The 24640-nt window shown below is 33.5% G+C and overlaps 2 protein-coding genes across 3 annotated transcripts in view; both read left to right on the top strand.

Moving 5' to 3' along the window:
* The window catches only part of LOC111509471 (glutathione S-transferase 1), a 228162-nt gene that overhangs the window by 87215 nt on the left and 116307 nt on the right, over positions 1-24640 (top strand). The window lies entirely within an intron of this gene.
* fid (class I SAM-dependent methyltransferase fire dancer) overlaps positions 73-24640 on the top strand; it is a 57759-nt gene continuing 33191 nt past the window's right edge. Inside the window, exons 1-4 of one of the 2 annotated variants that reach the window (XM_074182141.1) lie at positions 73-700; positions 14105-14276; positions 17821-17924; positions 21596-21948. In XM_074182141.1, the coding sequence (XP_074038242.1) occupies positions 14117-14276; positions 17821-17924; positions 21596-21948 (617 nt within the window). In that variant the 5' untranslated portion in view covers positions 73-700; positions 14105-14116. Of the gene's footprint in view, positions 701-13958; positions 14277-17820; positions 17925-21595; positions 21949-24640 lie in introns of those variants that run through there. The other variant, XM_074182142.1, reaches the window with a different exon arrangement.

Here is a 24640-nt window from a genome sequence, read left to right as displayed (position 1 = left end):
ATAAGGTAACGAATCGAGGTTATTTTTATGGTTTTTTAATTTGGCACTCTCCATTATAACTTGTAAAGGGTAAGAAGGATTTTCATTGATGGTGAGTAACTTGTTACTGCACAGATGTTCACGCTCCAGGTGTACACCTTTGTTTTTCTCCGGAATAAAAAACACTGGATGGAAGATACTTCTTCGTAGCAGCATGAAATGTTCAAAATATTGTTAATGCATCTTATTATTTTCATCTAGTACTGGGAACGTTTCATTATTTTTATTATTAACCATTTTGTCTTAAATTCAATTTGTAGTTTATTACGAAAACTGTCAGATGTTTCCTCCTGAATATTTCTGTTTCAGACTGCCGCATTACACAAGTTCCAGACTAGGAGTCCTACATCCAGCCGCCCACCATCTTCGGGATGTGATTAATGCGAGCCACAACTGTCTTTCGGAGAAAAAGTATAGATTTTTTCAGGATTCTTGTATGATTGCTTCCCGTTATGCCGCGATATAGAGAGCGACGCAGAGCACCAAGGCGCAAGTCTTTGACGTCAAACCGCCTCCACACTTAGTCTGGTGTGGAAAATACAAACGAACGGGGTTGTGAGCAGTTTTCCGCGAAAACTCCGACGGGTTCAATAAACATGTCTGTGATAGCGTTTTTTTCATCAATTAGTTGAAGGATAACCACCCAAATTTTCAACAACAAGTAAGACAATCTTAGTTTTTAATTTATAAATTTTTTGAATGTTTTAATTTCGATTTGTCAGTAGAATGCTTCAACTGAAATAGTTAAACAATATCAAAAAACTGTATAACAGATGTAATAACATTTTGACAGCTGCCGAAACGTGTTGTCTACTTATGTGGGGAAAATTTCCTCAATGAATCGGGCATGTACATTGACGGAAAGTAAGGGAGATAGACAGAGCGATCAATAGAGTATACGAGACTTGAGATACGGTCTTTTGATCTGAGGGCTATTATGCCGAGACAAACTTTTACTGCCAGAAATAGGCTACTGATACCGGGTGTTACATCGGCACTATTATTTTGACCTGTGTGTAAAAATAATTTTTGTCTAGTCGATTCTGCTGTTTCCTAGTTCCTTCCTGAATGAGAGTCAATATCAGCAGTATGACACATGAGGATGCGGAATTATTATTCGAAATTTAGATATGGCTACGCTTTACTTGGGGCATCGGTACGAAAGATAATATATTGAAGAAACTTATTAATATGAACAAGATCTTTGATGCAGTAATGAATGAATATTCGAGTTTCTTTAAAAATAATCATTTTGATACCCAAAAAAAAATTGAAGTACATTGGATATGGATAATAATGTTCGATAATACCGTTGAACTGTTATTTGAGTCGAAGATAGTTAAAAAAAAGAAATGAACAGTTCTTTCATGGTATTATGATCCTTCTCAATCTGAAAAAAATTGATTTCATTAAAAAATAATAGAACCAATTACCACTTCATGGAAACCATCACCAAATTACTAGCATAATAATATACCGAATGAAAAATTCAAATAACAGGAATGGTTTCGAGAACTAAATCCTGAAATACTAAAACTACAATTTGACTAATTGAATCGTAGCTGAATTGTATAAATTCAGGACTTTCACGTATCGATATTGGGATAAATTTGAAGTTTTCGGAAAATTTCTTTGCTTGCCGATGATAGATGCCATGTCATAATAAAGAATCCGAAACACTTCAGGAAAAGATAAGTTATGATCTCCTGAAAGTTCAGGATTGGTGTGACATAAAACCTGTTAACAATCAAGGCAATATGTGGTGATAAAACTTCCAGAATACTTCAATCACTTTCATTTAGTAGCCGCATCAAAACACAAAAGACACAGTAAACATATACATGGGTTTTTATGACCTCACAAACTCACATAATGACAAAGAAAAAGGATACAGCCAGGTTATTGAAACAGCTTATACTATAAGACACTTCATATCGAGATAGTGGGGTGGCACGATATTTCTTCTAGGCCTATCTTTGAAATATTTATATTATCAACAGTAGATCACTTGACAAGTATCTTGATCAGGAACTTTATCGTCTTTTGTTATCTTCACATTTTAATATCACTGGAGTTCTATCCCAAACCGTTATTTTTAACACCTCGATACGTGTTTCAATCACCAAATGATCATCTTCAAGAGGAAGTTTAAACAGTTTAAATAGTGTGATCATCTTCAAGAAGAAGATTAAACAGTTTGAACAGTTTAATCTTCTTCTTAAAGATGATCACTTGGTGATTATCTTCTTCTTGAAGATGATCACTTGGTGATTGAAATACGTGTCGAGGTGTTAAAAATAACGATTTGATGTTGGTATAAAACTCCAGTAATATTCATTACTACATGAAAGGTGCATCACAAATCTCTACATTTGTATCAACTTGATAATTGTTTTTCACTAGCATTTTCGCTATCTGGATACAATTGGTTCTCCTTGAAGCTATCCCCTACAGCTTTCTGAACATCATCAGAAACACATACATTTTTCCTTATTTATTTTGCAACATTTGAATGTATTAACTAGCAGAAATAAAACCCATTAGTCATACATTCTATCCAAATTTTCTATTCAGATTTCTGCAATTTTTCCACCAAACTATCTGCTTACCTACAAAATGTTTATCCTTCTTACTTCTGCTATTTAGGATGCGTTTCTTAATCTTATAACTATTACTAGAGTTTTTTCCCAACACCAAACCGTTATTTTAACACCTCGATACGTGTTTCGATCACCAAGTGATCTTCTTCAAGAGGAAGTTTGACTCAGTTTTATCTTCTTCTTGAAGATGCTCTCTTGGTGATCGAAATACGTTTCGAGATGTTGAAATAACTGTTTGGTGTTGGGAACAAAATCCAGTAATATTCATTACAACACCAAAGGTTCCAAACGGTGCATTACAAGTATGAAAATAATACTTGATGAAGTATCCATTTTTCTTTCCAGTGAAAAACCTTTTTTTTCCTTTTCCACAAGTCATTAGTAACAGGGTGGAAAGGAGCAGATATCAAAAATTTTGAACTATTTTTGTTAATCTAGGAGAAGTTTTCTGATATAAATTGACTTCCATTATCTGACTCTACTACTTGTAATATGCCTGACCGAAAGTCATTTTCCAAATCGAGTAATCGTCGAATTCAAAACTATGTTATTCATGATGAAAGCTTAGGGCTACAATCAGTATAACACCCCTGAAAAAGTTATTGTATACTAAAACACGTACCTATTGTGATTTTGTAAATTGTTCACTGAAAATCTAACAATGGAGTGTTACTTGAATACTCCATAGAATAGAATAGAATAGAAAGGTATTAATACTGAACAACAAACAGAATGGTTTCCACTTACATGATGCACAGTATTTTTAAAGTTTCTTACACAGTATTCATTAAGTACCATTGATACAGTTAAAATCGATATAAAATATAGCGATGTAAAACAATAAATAATAAAATGACTTTAAAAAAATTCATACACATTGGAGCATTCGAAGGAGTTGTCCCTCTGTAATACTGAATATATCAAGTTCACAGTTCCCCACCATTTCGATAACGGTTTCGAGACATTGTTGAAGAAGAGACAAATTTGAGACACGAAATAGATTCTCACTTCTTCTCAGTCTTACATCAGGTACAATAAAATCAATAGTATAGATAATTTCAGGCACTTTCAGTTTTCTAAGAATGTTAAAAACAAAAATCTCTTCCGAGGACTCTAAGCGGTCTTTCAATGGTTGCATATTAAATTCTTGTAATTGGCTACGATATAAATGAAGACATTGTGTTTTCTGAAAAAGAGTGTTCCTAATAGTCGTTTCTGGACTTTTTCTATAGTTTCAGATTATAAAAAGGTCTTTGTATTCCAAATGACACAACCATATTCCAGCTTAGAACTAACAATAAAGTTAAAGAGTAACAAACAAGTATCTTGATTGAATTCACGGCTAGATCTCAATACAAAGCTGATTTTTCTATAACATTCAGGTACTAAGTATTCAATGTGCCGAGAGAAACTGAACACAACCGTGAAAATGATCCCGAGATCTTTCATCTCATTGATTCTCTGTAAATTGGTGTGATTAATGAAATAGTCCTTGATAGTGGGTGACTTCTTTCGTGTGAAACTCATTATTTTCCATTTAGTTTCGTTGAGAGATAGGTCAGATACTGAAAAGTAATTAGATAGATTGTTGAGATCATCTTGAAGCATATCAGAATATTTTTCGTTTTCGATTCTTCTAAAAAGCTTGAGATCATAGGCATATAGGAGAAATTCAGAATGCCCGATATACTGAGGAACGTCATTAACAAATAACACGAAAAGGATAGGTCCCAAAATCGAAGCTTGCGGAACTCCCTAAATAGCGGTGAATTCGAAGGAAGACACGTTGTTGGATAGATAGCAGTGAAAAAAATCAAGTGTGTTGTTTGTGAAACCAAATGCTTTTAATTTCAGGATGAAAACCTCGTAGTTAACTTTGTCGAATGTCTTGGCCAAGTGAGTGTATAAAACGTCTATTTGATAGCCATTTTTTATTCCATCCGTAACAAAGTTACTAAATACACATAAATTGGTAACAGTAGATTCATTACGGATAAAGCCATGCTTCGACAAAGTTGGTGAGACTGTTATGAGTCTGTAGTTTTTTACATTGTTCTTATTGCCGCTTTTGTGTATAGGGTTAACTCTGCCAATTTTGAGAAAGCTTGGAAAACGATTTTCTTTCAGAGAAAGATTGAATATCAATGTCAGTGATTGCTTTAACAAGTCACAGTAAGCCTTGAAAAAGTAAGCTGGAATGCCGTCGATTCCAATGGCTACTTTGGGTTTCAGTGTCTTAATAGCATTCATTTTCAACCTCTTGTTCCTTGTTTCCACCAATTCCAATGATAGTCACCGCTATTCGTTAAAGTTGATTTGAAGAAACTAGCAAAACCGTCTGCAATATCCTTATCATTAAATAATTCATCATTAACATAAGTCAATCTGTTAACCACAGCACAGTTTTTTCAACGTTCCTTGATATATGCCCAGCATTTTTTTAGATCGCTCTGTAAGTCTCCATATATTTCTTTTATATAGGATTCATAACACAAATTATGCGAAAGTTCCATATTCATTTTGAGTTCGTTGAATTTTTCTTTGTAATGATAAGCTTTTTTGACTTTATTTTCATCATTTCGAAAAAGTGTTCCATAAATTTAATTTTGTGCATGAGTTCTTTTGAGAACCATGCTGGAAATCGATTTTGGATGAAAGTATTTTTTTTCCAAGCATTTCTCAAAAACGACCTTCAGGCAATCATAGAAACTATCTACACATTCGTTGACATTATCCATACATAGAATATCTATCCACGAAAATTGAGATAGCATTCTCTAGACTCTAGAGCTACACAAAGTTTCCTCTCCCTAAGTCAAATGCAGTAACGTGCTCACCTTCGGAGGATTCTGTTACTTGTTGAAAATTGACAGTGAACATTATTTCGAGAGCTGGATGGTAGTTATCCAACCGCACTAAGGGCGTTTCACATTCGATCACAGTCGCTTCCGTGAAATTCGTTAATATTAAGTCTAAAGTATTGGAGCCATTAGAAATATCATTTATGGAATACAGGTAATACTCACACATGATGGAATGGATTAATCTCGCTTTTGACTATCCGTTTCTCACGTAATATTTCGAATTAGTTATTTCAGAGACGTTGAAGTCATCCAATAATAACAACTTTTCGGTGACGTTGAGCTCATTACAATTTTCCAGATATACAGAAAACTGTTCATATACCGTTGAATTTAAATGATATGATATTATTGCCCGATACGTACACTATTGATAACTCACCAAATCTGAAGTTGTCTATATATGTATTGTATCTACACATAGAGAAGGATAACAGATCAGATGTGTAAAAACTAACATTTCAAAAACATTTTTAACATTTCAAAACGAGAATTTCCAAACAAAAGAAGTTTCGAACTGAAGAAGACCAATTCCACCTATGCGTACCACCTTTTGGAGAGAAATCACGATATCAACATTAACTACGACATACTCCATACAGAAAATAAAAACATAAGTTGAACCTGCTGGAGTCTCTGGAAATCATTCAAATTCCCTATTGAATGACCAACGAGAGATTAACTACTCACCGTTTTCATAATGCCAATAATAACTAGTCATCTTTTTTCATAATGCCAATTATTTTATTCATATTGATAATTAAGCTGCTGTCCAACATTTGAGATTGTAGTGGTTTTCAAATTCTACCTGTTACCTCATTGACCATTAACCAAGTTAATTCACGACGTTTCGATTGTTAGTTTCCACAATCGTCTTCAAGTGATAACTGGACTTATTCCTCAGATATCTGAATATTTATAGGTCACTAGGGTGCTTTCACCTATCCTCTCTTCCCTCTCTTTCGCTTTATCGGTTTTAGCGGAAGCTGATCGTTTGGCGGGAGTTGGTCGTGTTCCGCTTGATTAGGGGTTTTCATATGTTGCGTATCTCTACGATAGCTTGGCTAAATGCGTTGTTGGACAACATATATGCGGCTTTGCGCATTTATCCAAGCTAGCGTAAAGATACGCAACATATGGAAACCCCAAATCAAGAGGAATACGACCAACTCCCGCCAAACGGTCAGTTTCCTATAAAACCCATAAAGCGGAGAGAGAGAAGAGAGATAGGTGAAAGCACCCGAGTGACCTATAAATGTCAGATCTCTGAGAAATAAGTCCAGTTATCATCCGAAGACGATTGTGGATACTAACAATCGAAACGTCGTGAATTAAATTGGTTTGGAATCTTTTAATTTATTCTCTTAGGGATTTCAAATCATTTTATATCATACAAGAAAGTAGAAGTCCGAACTAATGAAATGAGTGTGTATACTATTACTACCGATGAAGCCACGGTGTTAGCGAAATTTGTGAAAATTGCTTACTTAATTATTATCATGGAAAGCACTAAGAATATGAAATTCTCTACCAGCTATATATTGATACAGTTTAGAAATAGACGAGTACACTGCCAAAGTCTCTTTAAGTATCATTCAATATTCCCGTTAAGCTTCAGTTAACACTTTAGGAATGTATCAAATAGTTGTTTCAGAACCATATGCCATAACATGTAAAAGTACAGCACCAATACTCGCATCGCATGCTAAATGAATAGTTATTCAAATCATAATGTATTGAAATATCATTAGAGGTTAATTCTGGTTCAGCATAGGTACTGAAAATAATTTTCCCGGTTTTTATCCAATGCAATTTATTGCCTTTGCCTTTAAAGTCAGATCAAAGCGTTTCGACAGTTTTACCTCAATGGAATTTCTTGCTTTTCTGAAATATTTTTAAATAATTTTGAATGCTAGTTTAACACTCCTGAAAGGTTCTCCTGAAGAGGCACACTTGGTTGATGAAACGCGCATTGTGGTGTTTGGGAAAAGTAATTGTTTAATGTATTTTACGACAGAGGTTCCAGTTTCACCATTTCATATCAAGTTATTGACATTGTAAAATATTGTAATATATAAAAATGAATCAATAAAACTAGCAAGTCTCCAACACAAAATCGGCTTCTAAGAAATAATTTCTCAATGTTTTCGAATTTCTCCGCAAGAGATTTTCAAGAACTTGAATAAGTTTTCACAGATAAAATAAATTCTGATGAGAAAATCAGACGTATTTCACCAGGGATTCGAACTGTATTCAATCTGAGGGGCTATACAGATAGTTTGTTCTTATTCAAAGGGTTTGTAATACTACATAGAGTATTTTCAGAAGTATACCGAATTGGTCCAAATCAATCTCTTTTCCCAATCACTAGAAATGCAATACTCCTCCCGACCCCCTATTTTCACCAACCAAGTTGGCGACTTCAGAGTAATGATATTATCGAATGCTATTGTGCCGAAACAATTGATTCTGCTTATGTTCTTAGCGGTACTCATTATTTTATTGCACTGATGCACTGAAAATCAATATAATGTATTCTTGAAACTGAATAATTATTCAAAGTCTTTGTTGTTTAGACAATTAGATATTCGAAAGCCATGAATTTTACGACATGATTTAAGATTTGTTGAACTATTTTGCTTTACTTGTTTTTCTCTCGTAGTTTTGCCGACTGATTCGAGTTTTGGAAATCGTTATTTCCACAAGAATTGCTAACATTTGTTCGAGATATTGTATCTAGAGTCAATGAACTCTGAATAAAATGATATAGTTCAATTTGGCATTCGATCATCTCCTTTCAGATACAAGGTGTTCACATCTATTTTTCTTTCATCGTGAATTTAGCATATTTTGTCAGTAAAGAGTTCCTGGAACCTATTGTGGATTTCTTATTTTATTGAAAAACATATCAACTCATGGGTGGCGCCAAACATGGGGCTGAATATACCAGATAAAGAATTATTATGAAACAGGAACAAAACTTTCACAGGACATGAATGAATATTGAGACTCAAGGTTCTAACAAAACCATTGATCCAAGAAGTACTCCAATACAACTCGTAAATGGGATAGGAGCCATACTTAAATCCTTTCCAAATACAAATGAATTTTCAAATGAATTCAAAACCCTCTCTGGGGTTTTCTCGAAGCTTCCAAATTGTAGCAAGTTGGCACAGCAAAATATATTTAGAAAAGATAATTCTGCGAATATCTATTCATTTTTATAATGTGTAATAAATCAATTTGTTTCTGAATTCAAAATGGAATACCATGCTGATCTAGGACATTCCGGGGATCACAAGGAAGGGGACGGGGTATTTTTCACTATCCACATCTGAAATGGTATCGTGTACTAGTTTGTACATTCATATTAGCTTTGGGTGTGCCAAGTTCAAGAATTATTGTATTTCAGTATGATGTTTTCTTGAAACTGAATAATTGTTTGAATCCTTTGGTGTGAGGATCTACACCAATTATAAAATTTGAATTCGTTGAACTATTTTTTTTTGCCTATTTCTCGCTTGTGGTTTTGTCAACCATCGAATTTTTGCTGGAAATATCTTTTTCCATATAGTATAATTTGGCATTCCGTCATCTCCTATTGTATAGAAAAAGCATTCACACACCTATTTTGTTCTTTGCAAATTCAGATCATTTTTTTGAAAAATAGTTTCTGTTGGAACCTATTGGAGATTTCTTGTTATATTTGAAACAGTAACGTCTGCTACAGCTCATCATTGGAACACATAATGTCTTAGATTATATATCAAATATATTTTTTGTACGAAGATGGATGAGTAGAAAGCCAAAAGGTAATATTAAGCGGTACAAAATAAATCTATAATTTCAAATAGACTTTAGTTTTCAATGAAATATATAGTGTTTTATTTTAAATAACAAAATTTGAATATACTTCCAGTACAACTGGAACAGTTGATTTTCACTATAAAGGCTTTTACAAAAACCGCGACACGTGTTTCGCTATACAATGGATTTCTATTCAATGTTGCACAGAGCATTCTCAGTGCCTTTGTCTGCTAACAATCTAGCTAGGAAAATTGATATAATTACACAGATAGGCCATAATAATGGTTTCAACGCAGGTTTTTAATGCCAAAGATAAAGTGGACAAGTTAATCTGGAGTTAATAAGCCCAAGTGTCCGGAGTATAATGGTGTTTATATGGGACAATGTGTTCGAAATTTCCAAAAACGGTGTGCTGAACATGAAAGGTCCTTCAGGCTAGGTAAAAATGATTGGACGTTTTCAAACCATTCCTTGGAATGCAATCACAAGTTCTTGAATCAAAACGATACGGAAATTTTGCACTATGCAAGGAAGTGTTGCAAACTCAATTATTTGGAATCCTTGGAAATTCACAAGCATAAACATTGCAGATGCGATTTAGTTTACTCACCGGTTTTCAAATTAGCATATCCACATTGTCACTAGTAAACAAAATTCAGGTATTCAATCAAGTTAAGTACCTCTATTATTACCTACAGTGGCTAATGTAATCAATCATTATTATTCTTTATTAATTTAATCTTTATTTGAAATAGGAACATCATAATTTACATACATTTATAATATTTGTGATTAGGAATAAAACATACTTAATGCTAAACAAAGAATGCTAAAATATAAAAATACACCTATAGTGTCACAATCATCATATATTGAAATATACACATGTTATACTCAGTATATATGAGCAACACAACCCACTCACACACATACCTTCCATAATTCATCTTTTTACATGTACATATACATGATTTCATTTCACCACAATGAATTCATTTAGAAGAATTTTTGAAAGTGTTTGAAGACGGTGAATTTTTCACTTCATTTGAGAGGTTATTGAAATCATTCAAGCCCTTGAAGAATAATGTTTTCTTTGAGCTTACATTTCGAGTTCGAGCTATATGGAAATTGTTCACGTTTCTTGTAGGATAAGTGTGGATCTCATTATTATATATAATTGATGAACTAAGATAACTTAGGACTAACTTTTTTGTTATTTGATAAATGGACCCCATTGTCATGAAAAACAGGCGTTTATTTACGTTATACCAGTTCAAAGTTCTTAACATCAGATCAATTGGAACATATTTATTCCATTGCAGAATGATTCTCATACCCCTATTTTGAAGTTTTTGTAAAGTCATTAAACAGTTTCTGTCCAACAGGTACAGTAAGCAAGCACAATAGTCGAAGTGGGGTTGTATTATCGTCCTATAAGTGGTAATTTTCGAAAAGAGGGACATGTTATGGGATACTATAGATAGAACGAATAGCTTTTTTGATATTTTTTCACAGATGTAATCGCTCTGACCCTTAACCCATTCCAGATTTTCATCTTCTATTTTTATGTGTAAATGTTGATAGTTTTGTATTTTGTATTTTTTTTGTTTTCTTTGAATTTAATTTCATCTTATCAGTTTTCAAAAATGATTCGAATGAATTTGAAACATGGTTTAATCTCGTTACTATTTAACCTAGGTCAATACCATAACATGCTACTAAAGTATCGTCCGCAAAAAAGTTAAGGAAATCATAGCCTCTTACAAAATTGATATCATTCAGGTAAATTAATAGGAGAGGCCCCAGTGATATCATATCATTAGCCAGTTCACTAGAAAACGCTATTTCTATTTTATATTTCTGCGACCTATTGCTTAGATACTCTCAAACCATTTCAATACATTACCTTCAATACCGTAATATTTTAATTTTGTTATTAGCATTTTTTTGTCAATGGTTTCAAAGGCTCTTTTGCAATCAAGAAAAACTACAATTATATAGTTACCCTTATCTATTTCTTGCTTCCAGTTTGATATCGTTAATTGTAAGGCGGTTTCGCACGAATGCTGTTGTCTAAAACCTGACTGATTACCAATTAGAAGTTGATTTACTTGGAAATATTTTGACAGTTGTTAATGTACAATGATTTCTAAGATTTTTTCGATGTTTGGCAACGTGTTTATTCCTCTCATATCTGTTACTTTAGTTGGGTTGTTAAATTTAGGGATAGGAATCACAGTGCTCATTTTTAGATTCTCAGGAATGTTACTGATGTAAGTGAAGCATTAAGAAATGCATATCCTATTGTATAAAATGTTTTTTTCAAAAATTTTATATTGAATACTTCTTCGACACTGCCTTTGTTCGTAAGAGAAAAAATATTTTTTTTCAATTATATAAGACTAACATTCTCAAATTTTACAAAGTTACTAGGTATTAATGGCAAATGTTCATGATTCCATTCAGATTCTGGTGTAATCACATCGGAAATAATTTTTATACTTTCAATAAAAACTCATTGAACATATTTACCGCTTCAAGTTCATTTTGAGCTACGATGTCTGTGCCAAAATTGATACATTTGTAATTTAACTTATTTCTTTCACCTTTTATCAATTTTTTTCAGTGTTTTCCACATTTCTTCTATATCACCCCTATATTCATCAATGTGATTTTCATAATATTGTGATTTCTTGGTTTTCAGCATAGCAACCACGGTATTTTTCTTTAGATTGTAATGGTTACATTATTTTTGTCAGGACCAGAACTTTTCTTGAATAGTTTATATGCTGTGTCTCTTTCTCTACAAGCTGATTTTGTGTCTTCATCATACCAAGATACCTGCCTATTTTTGGTAACAATTTCCAGTAGTGGTGCAAAACGGTCTGTAAGTGTTCCACATAATGCTTCAAAATTTTTGTAGATTTCATTAACGCCAATAGAATTATTCAACCAATCGCACGATAATAAGTTCAAATTGATATTATGAAAGGCATCTGTACCAAGTGTTCTTGTGAGGAAGGAGCTTTTTATATAGTTATTATTTTTTATGGGTAAGTTAATTTTAATGATAGAATGGTCAGTAATTTTAGGACAGTTGTGCACATTGACAGAATATTCCCACATTTTTTTGTATCAACATGGAGTAGTAGAAAGCCAAAAATGTTCTTTCCCAAAAATTAATCACTCCTGAAAATATATATCTATATCTTTTCTAAATGGATAAAATGAAACAAGACAGACGAGATTGTATCCATTAAAAGGCAAAAAAGAAAAGTTCATCCCGAAAAATTACCATCATTATTATATGATGTTTAATGCATTAGAATCATCTTGCAATAATTTGACAGGCATACCACTGCATTGGTGAATTCCTGCATGCTGGACCTGGCGTGTTGATGTAGTTACTTCCATTCTTATCTATACTTTTTTTTTCTATTTTTCAACCGCTGACCTGTATCATTAATTTTCATATTTTCTTTGAGTTTTCATTTAATATAGAATCTGTATCTGATACAAAAACAAATGTTGAAAGTTCGGACTGTCATTGTTTAAAAATGAGTTGTGAAAGTATACTATTTCTACTTCAATCGGTATGAGTAGTACACATGACAGAATGTAATTTGCATGGTCTGAGATATATTTCATGACAAATTATATCTACTACTTCGTCGAAACACACATCAAAATTATGAAATAGGAAACTGATTTACAGCACAACTACGCTGATATGTGCAAATATGAATTTGCGTTAGCAAAATATTGCGCTTCAATGAAATGAATAAAAACACTTTTGACTAGTGTCCACTCGTTATTTTATGTTTACGACCGGTTTCGGGTTTTACCCCATTAGTTAGTATAAAACTAACATGTGAAATTTGAAAACTAGGATATATAGGGAGTTTTTAGATAAGCTAAAAAGCGATGTAGTTAAATGAACAAGGATTACAACTATAAAATTCAGCACTGAAGATTATAGGGGTTGTCGAACTTATACATTCAAGAGAGGAGACCTACATAAATCGAGTTGCTCGTTTATGGGTATATATTTCGGGTTTTTAATTGATTCATTGATTTCCATGGCTTCCAACAAATCAATTTTCTTCTCGTTAATACATATATGTGTAGAATTTTGAAGTTATCCAAACAGACGTGTTCACGGAGCCTTACGTCAAAATTTCTATTGGTTTGGCCTGTATATACTGCAGAACATTCGCCAGACCCTATTCTATTTATACCTGATTTTTTCATTCTATCTCGTTTGGGTTTTGCATTGAACAGAGTTCTGCCTAAATAATTTAGGCAGAACTCTGCCTAGGCAGAATAATGAAATTGAAAATTGAAAATATGCCATTGAATAACATATTCAATAACAGTGATATTTTTGAAAATGAAGTTTGTTTAGGTGAAATCGTTAGTTGTAGTTTGTGCAATTACTATGGATCTTCATCAAATAACGGCCGAGTCAAAGAGAAAGAGGAAAAAACATATGAAATATATTAAGTTTGTATTCTTATTTAATAACAAGTTATGATTTGAAATTTAATATATCACAGACATCTTGTTATTGCGTGAATCAAATGAACTGTACTCTCAAACTTTGGACGTAAAAATGTGATTCACTAAATTTTCAATTAGCAAGTAACACAGTTATTGATTAGGGATCAGCAGTGAAGAATAAAAATATTTTCATCAGTTGATAATGTATTCTCATTATTTATGGTACACGACGGAGCTTCCCATCTATTAATAATATCAAGGTAGAAACAGAAACAAAAGTGTTCGTTTTATTTTCAGGGTTATTCGGACATGCCTGTAGATGAAAGAGTTGCTAGAAGCGTAGCTTTAGAGCAAGCGTATGTTCACGACGTCTACGAACAATTCTACGACAACCCGAGGAGTAAACCTTGGCCAAAGGTTGAAGAGTTTTTGAATGATTTGGAGCCAGGATCGCTTGTGTGTGACGTTGGTAAGTAAGTGTGTGTCCCCGATGTATGAAACTTGAAGAGGAGATTTTTGAAAACCTATGTTAAGTTACCGAAAAGTACTGAATATATTAAAACAGGGAATCATAAAACTTAGGAAAGTGATTTAAAAATAACATCGCCACACAAAAAAAATAAATCCTCCCCGCTGCGACTATCTGTCTTCTGTCTGAACGTGTTAAACAGATTTTCATACGTTTTTTACCAATGAATGAAATGATTCTAGAGGAAGGTTTACGTGTATAATATAAGATGTGATGTGTAAATTAATAGAAATATGATGATATCATCCGTGCGAATTCGGGTCATCGTTGTTACCAGTGCGATTCTGAGAAACTTCAATCGAAATCACTACCTATTGCATCTGAGATATAACAAAACAAAAACACTGCATATTATTTTTTTCTTATTGGCTACAGAGATGTCACGGATGGCACATGTCTATCTTTTAAGGATAGTTTACTATACCCAATCAATAGTTGAAAGAATGGTCACATGGTGTGGTAATCGGAAAGCTATTTAGACATACCTCTGTTAGTTTTTATCAAATAAATATGTTATCTTGAGAATGTCATGCATGTTATAATTGCTCTTTACACCGTACAATTTGAATTAACATCTCAAGAGTTATCCCATAATCAAAACTATTGCCTGACAAAATAAATTTAAGCGCCCTCACACACCGATGCGGTGCATGGTGGTTGCAAATTGCATTTTTGATTTGTCTTTAGATAGATATAGGTACGTTAGTTACAAGTTGATACGACATTGTATCAGAAAAAATGTAGCCGGTTTTGCCTTGCTATTTATGGTTCATATGACGATGTATGTCAAGGTGTTTGTGAAGAAATTGGATCTTTGAATTATTTTTCAATATTTTCAATATCTACTATATTTATGATGATATATGAAATGGAAGATATTTTCAACTTCTCTTTGGAATATGCTTTCCATTTTTTACTCAGAAGGCGATATAGTATAAGAGAAAATGAGAACACAATATAAATACAATTTTCAAAAATTTTTCTCATCCATTGTTTGACAAAATTCTATAAACGAATGCATTAATGAGAGCAGAAACTGTAAACTCTAGCAACAAGCATAGCTTGTAGAAAGAAAAAGACGTTGGTTAGGAGATAAATCAAAATTATGGTTTGTTATGTTCAAACATGCCCAAACACTACTCAGAATAATGAAGACGTTCTTGTTTTTTCTCAACACCGCATCCACGTCAATATCTCTACAAATATTTATTATTATCTGCCGTATATCTAATATTGAAGCAGGTTCAGTTTCGTACACCTTTTGCTTCAAATAGCCCTACAAAAAAATCTAAAGGTGTCAAATCTGGCGAGCGGGCTGGCCAACGACCGGGAAAAGTAGTATCCAAATAGCTTCTCACTTGCCTGGAGTAATGTGGTGATGCTTTATCTTGTTGGAATACAATATCCATATCAAATTCATTAGGATTCACTTCGACGATTTCAGTGATGAGAGCAGGGTCAACACTAGTTTCCAATCATATTCAAATACAGTTCCTCTGTTAAATTTTGATTAATAAATAGAGGTCCTACAATATGGTTTCCCAATATTCCTGCCCAAACGTTAATTTTTTATGGAAAAACGGAAAACGTGAGGGTTGGTGTCACTATAATAACGGCAATTTTGTCTGTGAACATTGCCGTTTGAAAAAAATGCACGTTCGTCACTAAAACAAATATTGTGTAGATAGGTAGGATGCCTTGCAGTGGTTTCTGTCATAATTTCGAAGAATTCTGTTCTTCGATCAGGGTCATCTTCAGTTAATTGGTGTACCATTTTAATTTTGTATGGATGATACCTATTCCTCTTCAAAAGTCTCCACCCTGTAGAAGTCTCCACACCTCGCAAACATTCGCAACGGAATAAGTAGGCTGTTCAAGATTCACTACCATCTCACCAGTTATTTGCACTTGCTGTTTTTCCGAAATGGACGAATGACCTGGGGGCTTTTTCTTATATACACTACCGGTAGTTGTGAATTTGGATAAAAGTTCCCTCAAATACTTTCTACAGATAGGACGATTCAGAAAACATTCATTGAAAATCTTTTCGGTCTCGTGAAAGTTACGGTCGCACCGTAAATAAAAATCGGTTCAATTTTTTTCTTCCATTGGAGGAGAATTGATCATTTTAGAAATTATTGTCGTGGTACCTTTCTACTAGTAAAACCGAAAACTGAATGGGAATATTCTAACTGAACAGTGATGTTCATTGTCGTACTGACATATTTTGTCGTTTTTATAAAGAAAAAATAACTTAACAAACCTTATTGGGAGACAAAAATTAAATTTCTAGAAATATCGATATTAATGTATTTGTCTTCAGAAAATTATTAAATGTTCCTCTATTTTGTATTAAGTGAAGATATTGACTTCATATTCTAGGGTTGTGAAGTATTTGTCAGGAGCCTCAAAATGATGTGTCACAAAAGACCCCCTTTTCATTTAATTTTATCCCAAATTGCGACCAGTCGCCATCTTGATGGTTTTTTCTGTCAATTCCAGTTCAAAAAAAGTATACATGCATTAATTTAATCATCCCAAATAAATTTCAATTTTTTGAGTTGACCCGTTCAAAAAATAAAAGAGGGGGACATTAAAGAAATGCACTCTGAAGCCAACGCGTTCTTTTGATATCCTTACAATGTCAGTTAACTCATGCAACTTCGTTTTTCGATTATTCAAAACGATTTTGTGGATTTTTTTGTTTTCTGGTGTCTGCATCATCGGTGTCTCTCACGACCTCGTTTGAAGTCAGCAAACCAATTCAGTTGTTGTTTTTGATGGAGCGGAGTTAAAGCGCAGTCCTAATAACACTTTTCAAGCCATTGCTTCGCTTGCACGGTTTTTTCCCATCAAGAAGCAGTGTAAAATTAAAACACGAAATTGTTTTTAATCCATTATTTTGTAAAATAACAAAAGTAGCACCACTTTTAGCACAATAACTCACAAACTTATGAGTAGAATATCATAAAATTTCAACATCTTTCTTTTGAAGATTGTACTAACTGAAAAAGTGGTGAATGCAATAAGACTAGCGCCATATATATGTTAGGCCCGATACCTCAAGATCAAGCTCAAGTAGTACATTAGGAATCCTCTCCGGTGCCCTCGCCAGAGTCTTACTTTTATATGCACATTTTTGATACGTTGCATTACCTTACACTACTGCAATTTTTGTAGAGATCTTTTTTTTAAAATAATATACTACCTATGATACTTGCTGATAACCTAGCTTCTAATAATCGCTTTAGTAGTTTTTGCGGGTATCACAAACTAGGTAACAAAAAATCAAATATTTCCTCTTCATAATTCACTTTAGATTAAACAAATGGATCGAAGCATCTAAATTCAATGCCGTCCATGTCCAGACAATAATTTCAAACCAATCTGCACGTTATAATAATGATGGTCCAGTTACATTTTTTCTATATGTGTTAAATCGATTTCATTTGTTCTCGAAACTGCATTTATTTTTATTTTCTAGGGTGTGGTAACGGCAAGTACCTCAACGTAAATTCGTCATTATTCAATATAGGAGGAGACAAATCTAATAATTTGAGTGAAGTGGCTAGAGAAAAAGAAAACGAGGTAAGTATTCCTCCGACTATATTTTCTGTGCTATAGTCTTCTCACAAAAAATATATTTCCATTCTCGTATGCACGAGAGCTCATCAAAAACGTATCGCAAGTCATAATTTCCAGAGAAAAATCGTTTCGCTAACACGCCGATCGCATGTTCATACGAAGAGTTCCATTCCACATAGATAAAAATCCAATGGATTGAGATCGGGTGATCTCGCTGGCCAATTCCATGGTTCCAAACGCCTTATCCACCGATCGTCAAAAAGTCTGTCCTGTTATGTGCTCAGTTCTCTTGTATAATGTGCAGGAGCTCCGTCTTGTTGATATCAACATTTTCGATATTCTTTGAATGGCAGATTATCGACGAAGCTCTCTACAGTATTCTCCAAAATATTCTGATAGCTTCTGGATGTTATTAATTCCACATTACATTTTTTTTCTTGATATCCGGTTCCTTTTATGGCACGAGGATTTTCACTGGACCAATAATGACTTTTTTTTTTCTATTGAAAATTTTTTTTCTCGAAAATTTCCATTTGTCAGCCGAAAAAATTTCATTAAAAAAATGGATTTTCTTTAATTTATATCAACAACATTTCACAAAATTCAACTCTCTGTTAAGGCTTTTGAGGCTTCATTGCTTCAATTTTGGTGAATTTATAATCATGTTACAACGTTATCATGGCCTGCTTATAAAATATCGAATAGGACATTTTCACAAATAAATGCATATAAGTCCGAAACTTGACTGGGAATACGCATAATATGCATAGAAAGAAAGCGAATTTCAATAGCTTTTTGAATTTGTAATAGTACACAGAGTGTACTGTTACAAATTGGAAATTATCAATTCGAAATTCGAAATTATCGAATTTCGAATTGATAATTCGAAATTCGAAATTATCAACTTTCAGTCACTTTTTTAAGCAAACGAAAAAACTATATTTTTTTACCAACCTGTATTGAAGTAACGGAGATTACTCCAAACCAAATTTTGATACCACAGTATTCCTTAACTCAATGATATAATCATTTCTAGAGCTCATAATTTCCGAAGAAAAAAATTTAAATTAATTCATATTTCGAAAACGGTAATAGATAGGCATAGGGAGATATAAAAAAAGGTCGGGTAATTGTTGTAGATTCCAAAAATAATATTATATGCAGTATGTTCCATTTGAAAAATAAAAGTTACTACTACTTTCTAATGGAAGTGGAAACACCGCATTGTCGAAAATATTTTAGTTGGATAGAGAATGCCCGAATATGCTCTTCATTGAATTTTCGAAGTGATTAGGTGTCTGGTTCACCAGAAACGTCTAATGTGCCCTCCACCGTGAATTAGTCTGTATATCAAATACAGATGAGTCTCTATCGAAAACAAATTATTTTAATCTGAAGAGGGAGTTAAAGAATAGAAAATAAGAGTATATATTGTAGAGAACCACTTATAATACCTACTGTGTTATTGCTCACCCAGGTACCAGTATCAACACTGGATATTTCAGAGTCTTCGGCTTTTCGGAAATATAATAAACATACAATGAAATTCTCAAAGCAACCAATGAGCAGACCTCCATACTTCTAAACAAATAGAAGTCAAGTATAAGTAAGGTGGGGTACAGTATTACAAAAAAATGACAATGTAGCGTCAAAAATATTGATTGAATCAACTTGTAACTGGAATGAATATAACCTATTTCTACTCTATATTCAAAATTATTCAAACACGATTATTATGGTACAACTCAATTTGAATTGCACTGTAATCCGATCAGTCGATTAGTTGAAATCTGAGCTCAACAATAGCCAGTACTATTTCGACTCGTCACAAATGCATTCCTGGACTATCTTCAAAGGACAAGCCTGAGTAAGTAAAGGCGATGCAGAAGTTGATCCTTGAATATCAAAGATGAACGAGACACCCCAAAGTGATTAGTCAAGCTTCGGCAACGATGGGCAAACGATTCAAATTTTGTCATTCATTGCAGCCGTCAGTGCAAAGCAGCCAGTAGAATCCAGAGCCCAAATACAAAATACCACGCATTCGTGATCCAACATCAGACAGCGCTGTAAATACCCGCCATAGGTCTCATCAGTGGTAATTGGGTAAGCAACAAAGTCTTCACTGTACTTGGTTCAGTCGAATGTGACACAGAGCCCCGTATCAAAAGTACATAAACAGTTCTAAAAGTGCCTTCGAAGGGAATAACCGGATTGAATGATTTTGTAGAAAAACAAAACGAAATTCAGGCCAACGAGAACCATCAGAAAGGTCAGCTGAAGATCCCGAATGGTCTTCAGCAACACGAGGAATATACCTGAATCCTTCTAGCTGCGGATCGGACTACATTGGAACAACGAAGAGAGGAGTAGGTACCCGACTCTCTGAACACGAGAGAAAATGTCGCCTGGAGTGTACTCACGAATCAGCAGTATCGGAATATGCACTTAGAAAAGGTACTCACGTTATCGCGCTTGAAGAAGTACAAATCATCAATAGAACTCAGAATTGCTTTTTAAGGCTATATGAGCAGACAAAATGCAGAAACACGAAAATGAAATAATTTCAACTGAAAGCAAGAGAGAATTAACATCAATAAAGTCTGACGTAATCGTAGACAAAATCTCACGCATAATTAAACCGGTAGGTCAAGGAACCAGAAATCCAACCACCATCAATCGACTAAGAGAGGAATCATCAAGACTCTACCAGACTGTGCTTTCGGGCTTTGTAATACAAAGGAAGGTCTAGACGTTATCAAAAATGACCTTCAACGGAATGGTTACTCCAGAGTGATGGTAGAACAGGCTTTAGCTAGAAGACAGCAAGAGCTCCTCAAGGAAGAGAGACCTGCTTCAGATCCGTAGCAGCCTCACAAAAAACCAGGCCACCAAACGCGGACTGCGATTCCAAGAATTGCATTTACCGGATATCCTGCGAGTGCGAAGAATCATACATCGGTGAAACTAAGAGGCGATTGAAAGTTCGCATTGCTGAGCACAAGAAACATACATAGCGAGGAGAAATCAGCAAATCCGGAATAGCAGAGCTTGTTTGGTCTCATCAACATAACATCAAGTGGGCTCAAACTGAAATCATCCACAAAGAGGAACACTGGTTTAGGAGAAAATTCAAAGAAGCCGCGTATATGTTATCGAACAACGCATTTAGTCAATCTAGCGTAGAGATACGTAACATATGGAAACCTCTAATGAAGCGAAAAACGACCAACTCCCGCCAAACGGTCATCTCCCGCTGAAACCAATGAAGCGGAGAGAGAGAAGAGGGGATAAATGGAAGCACTCGAATGGCCTATAAATAGTCAGATCTCGGAGGAATAAGTCCAGTTATCACCCGAAGACGATTGTGGATACTAACAATCGAAACGTCGTGACGTAACTTGGTGTGAATTCTTTTAATTTTTATATTTCATTATTTGTTAATAGTATTTTTATTTTTTATTTTCAGCTTTTATTAATATTTCAATTTTTATTTTTTGGTTGTTGCTTGTATGTTATTTTTTTGTAATTTCAGTTATCCAACATTTTATTAAAATAGTTTTTGAAGAAGTAATAAAATTTTCGTTTTGAGTTCAAATATGTTTGATGTTCATATGTTCTTGGACGAATAATTATAGACATTGTGAAATTCTTTCTACTGGTAATTCTTTCAGGTTATTGTCCTGGACAACCTAGCACTTCCTTTCCGAGACGAGAGTCTCGACGCTGTCGTCTCCATAGCAGTTGTTCACCATTTAGCGACAACAGATCGTCGCATTTGCGCCTTGAGGGAATTAGCGAGAGTACTGAGGATCGGAGGACGAATCATAATCTCCGTATGGGCAATGGAACAGAGTCATCGCAAGTTCGAGTCACAAGATGTTTTGGTTCCATGGAGAAGACCCCGACAAATAAGTACCCCATCCTTGGAACTCACTTCAACTACAACGAACTCCGAGGATGACGGACAATTGGCCTACCATGCATATACACAGACGTCTGATAGTGACTCGAGCAAATCGATCAGGTAAGAATTATTTTCATTATGAAATATATTGATAATTGGAATTTCAATAATCTGCCAGAGTTATTCTATTTATAACATTTCATAACTAAAATTGGGGATATGACAACAGATGGCATTCTAATATTTCATTTAAACCATCTTGTCAGAAACTGATTAGTTGGAAAATAATCGGTTGTAGAAAATTTATATCGATTATTTCCTTCAAACCGATAAAACGATGAAAAAACCAATGTCATCGTTGATCATTGACGATTGTTATAAATAATACAGTCCTATAAATATTTGTGTAGGATCTTGGTTTTGTTGTGGTTGAATGATACTCGGTTGGCAATTCTGTCAGTTTGGTGTAGTTCATCGAAATTGATTTTGGTAAAATTTGGGGTATCTCAGATTTTTTAAAGCGAAGAACTCCAGGCACTAATAGTTATTCTCATATCAGTCTTTCTAGAACTAAATATCTTCTTAAGCTAATTCAGATTTACGATGCACTGTTTGGAACCTTTGGTGTAGTAATGAATATTACTGGAGTTTTTCCCAACACCAAATCGTTATTTTTAACACCTCGACACGTGTTTCGACCACCAAGTGATTATCTTCAAAGAGGAAGATTCCTCTTTGAAGAAGGTGTGACGATTTGGTGTTGGGAAAAAACTCCAGTAATATTCCAATTCAGATGGTGAAAATCAAATAATTTGAACCTTACCATAGGAACGTGTATTAACAAAACCGACTTGCATTCTTGAAATTTGAAATTACATGAGTGTACATTAAAAATTTTGAATTCGCTCTTGATTATATATTTTCATTAAATGCATAATCTTTTGGAGTTTCATCCCAGAATGTTTCGAATTATAAAGGAGTGTGGAAATATTTACAACCTTAAATATTATCTATAACATTGATCAGGCTCTGACAGTCCTAGTTGTAATAACTACGTAAGTACTTTGTTTTATTTTTTTATAATTTTTTGCCAGTCCTTTTTTTAAAATCGGGTAAAAACGATAGTCGTGATGTCACTAACATTTGATATGAACTTGGCAACACTGTAAAATTTATTCATATTGCATAATTTAATTTTTTCTTCTTCCTGTATTCTTGTTGTCTTGTTTCTGAGGTCAATTTGATGGTTAGTTCCGAAATTAAGAAGCATTTCTTATTACGAATATATAGAATTTCGTTAAAGAGATATTTGATTCGAAATCAATAAACATCGAGTAGTACTAATTGCACTTCGACATGGAAAAATTTGTTTGTAACATTTTATTTTTGGAAAGTGTAAAACTCTATTGTAATTTGTAGTGAAGCTGAGATAGTTATCGACATTTTTCATTGTATGTATTACCAGAAGTTAACTGAAACCTTCTTTCAAACTTCTTAACGGCATTTTTTATTCATATGCATATGACACTGTATATGTAGTGGATGAAGATGGCTAGGATGAGACCATATCGATGGGTGAAGTTGGCATGTCAATTTTGAAACATAATTTCAGTTACGACGTGCTCACACTTAATATCACGAAAACCAAACATTTTCATGTAGAGAAAAATATTAACCAAAATTTGATGAAATAAAAATTTAATTCTAAATGTTTACAGAAACATTTTCGAAAATGCAATTGCACTTTTAAATTAAATAGAACCCCAGAAATGAAATATTTAGGAATTTATATAGATTGTTGGAAAAAACATTCACTTGAATCAAAAAAATGTCTTCATAAGTTGAGGATATGAAAATTCATTAAAGTCTATTCATGAATATGCAATAAAAATAATTTTTGAAAAACCTTTTAGATTTACATCAAAAGTTTCATTGAAAATATATTTCATTTCCAATCTCAGACAAACATTCCACAAAATGAGTGAAATCTATAAAAATATTTTGCAAATACTAACATAATTGAAGATTAGTGTAATACAAGATCAAAGACCGATAAATGCTTTCAAATTGCTAAGTGTACTGCACATTTAATGAATCAAGACTGCATATTTATTGGTTGTAAAATATACAATAAGTACAGGGTGAGTCAACAAGATTCCCTCGATCCATTGCTATCAGAGGAAACAATTCTTTGAACTTCTAGTTTTTTTTGCAGTCATGTCGATAAAGAGACTATCTTTTAAAATTATTTTTTAGCTTATTGGGTGATTCGTTCGTTTCCATATTTTTTTAGCTCTCTAAGGAATTTTTTCTTTCGAATTTCCATTGCGGCATTGCCAACTTATTCCAGAAAAACCTATTTTGCAGACAATATTTTTAATTCATCACCCGCATTTCTACGGCAATTAAGTGAATTTTTTTATCAATAGTTAGTCAACATCACTATGATAATTTCAGGAATCTTAACTTTCGTAAACATTACATAGGGTGCTCGGTAAAAACCTATAAAATTTTAATCATTTTCAAATAGTTATTATTCAATTTTTTCAAATGGAATACCTTGTATTTATTCATTTGTATGAAATGTTTCAACATTCCACTACATTTTTTACCGGAGGTATACTATACGAAACACTGATATTTTACAAATTATATCTAGTTTTAGTAATTGTTGTAACCACAAAAAATATATTTTCTTACGTTCATTTACTCAAATTTGTTTTTCGAATATTCAAACTAATCGCTAGTACATTAGCATTTTTCATACCATCTGGTAATGGTTATCAGCAGTTTCAACGGTAAAAACACGTGA

This window comes from Leptinotarsa decemlineata, unplaced genomic scaffold (genome assembly GCF_025532065.1).
Source record: "Leptinotarsa decemlineata unplaced genomic scaffold, Ldec_3_MD MMD2_tig00026328_RagTag_RagTag, whole genome shotgun sequence".
NCBI lineage: Eukaryota > Metazoa > Arthropoda > Insecta > Coleoptera > Chrysomelidae > Leptinotarsa > Leptinotarsa decemlineata.
This window is presented reverse-complemented; position numbering and strand designations above follow the sequence as displayed.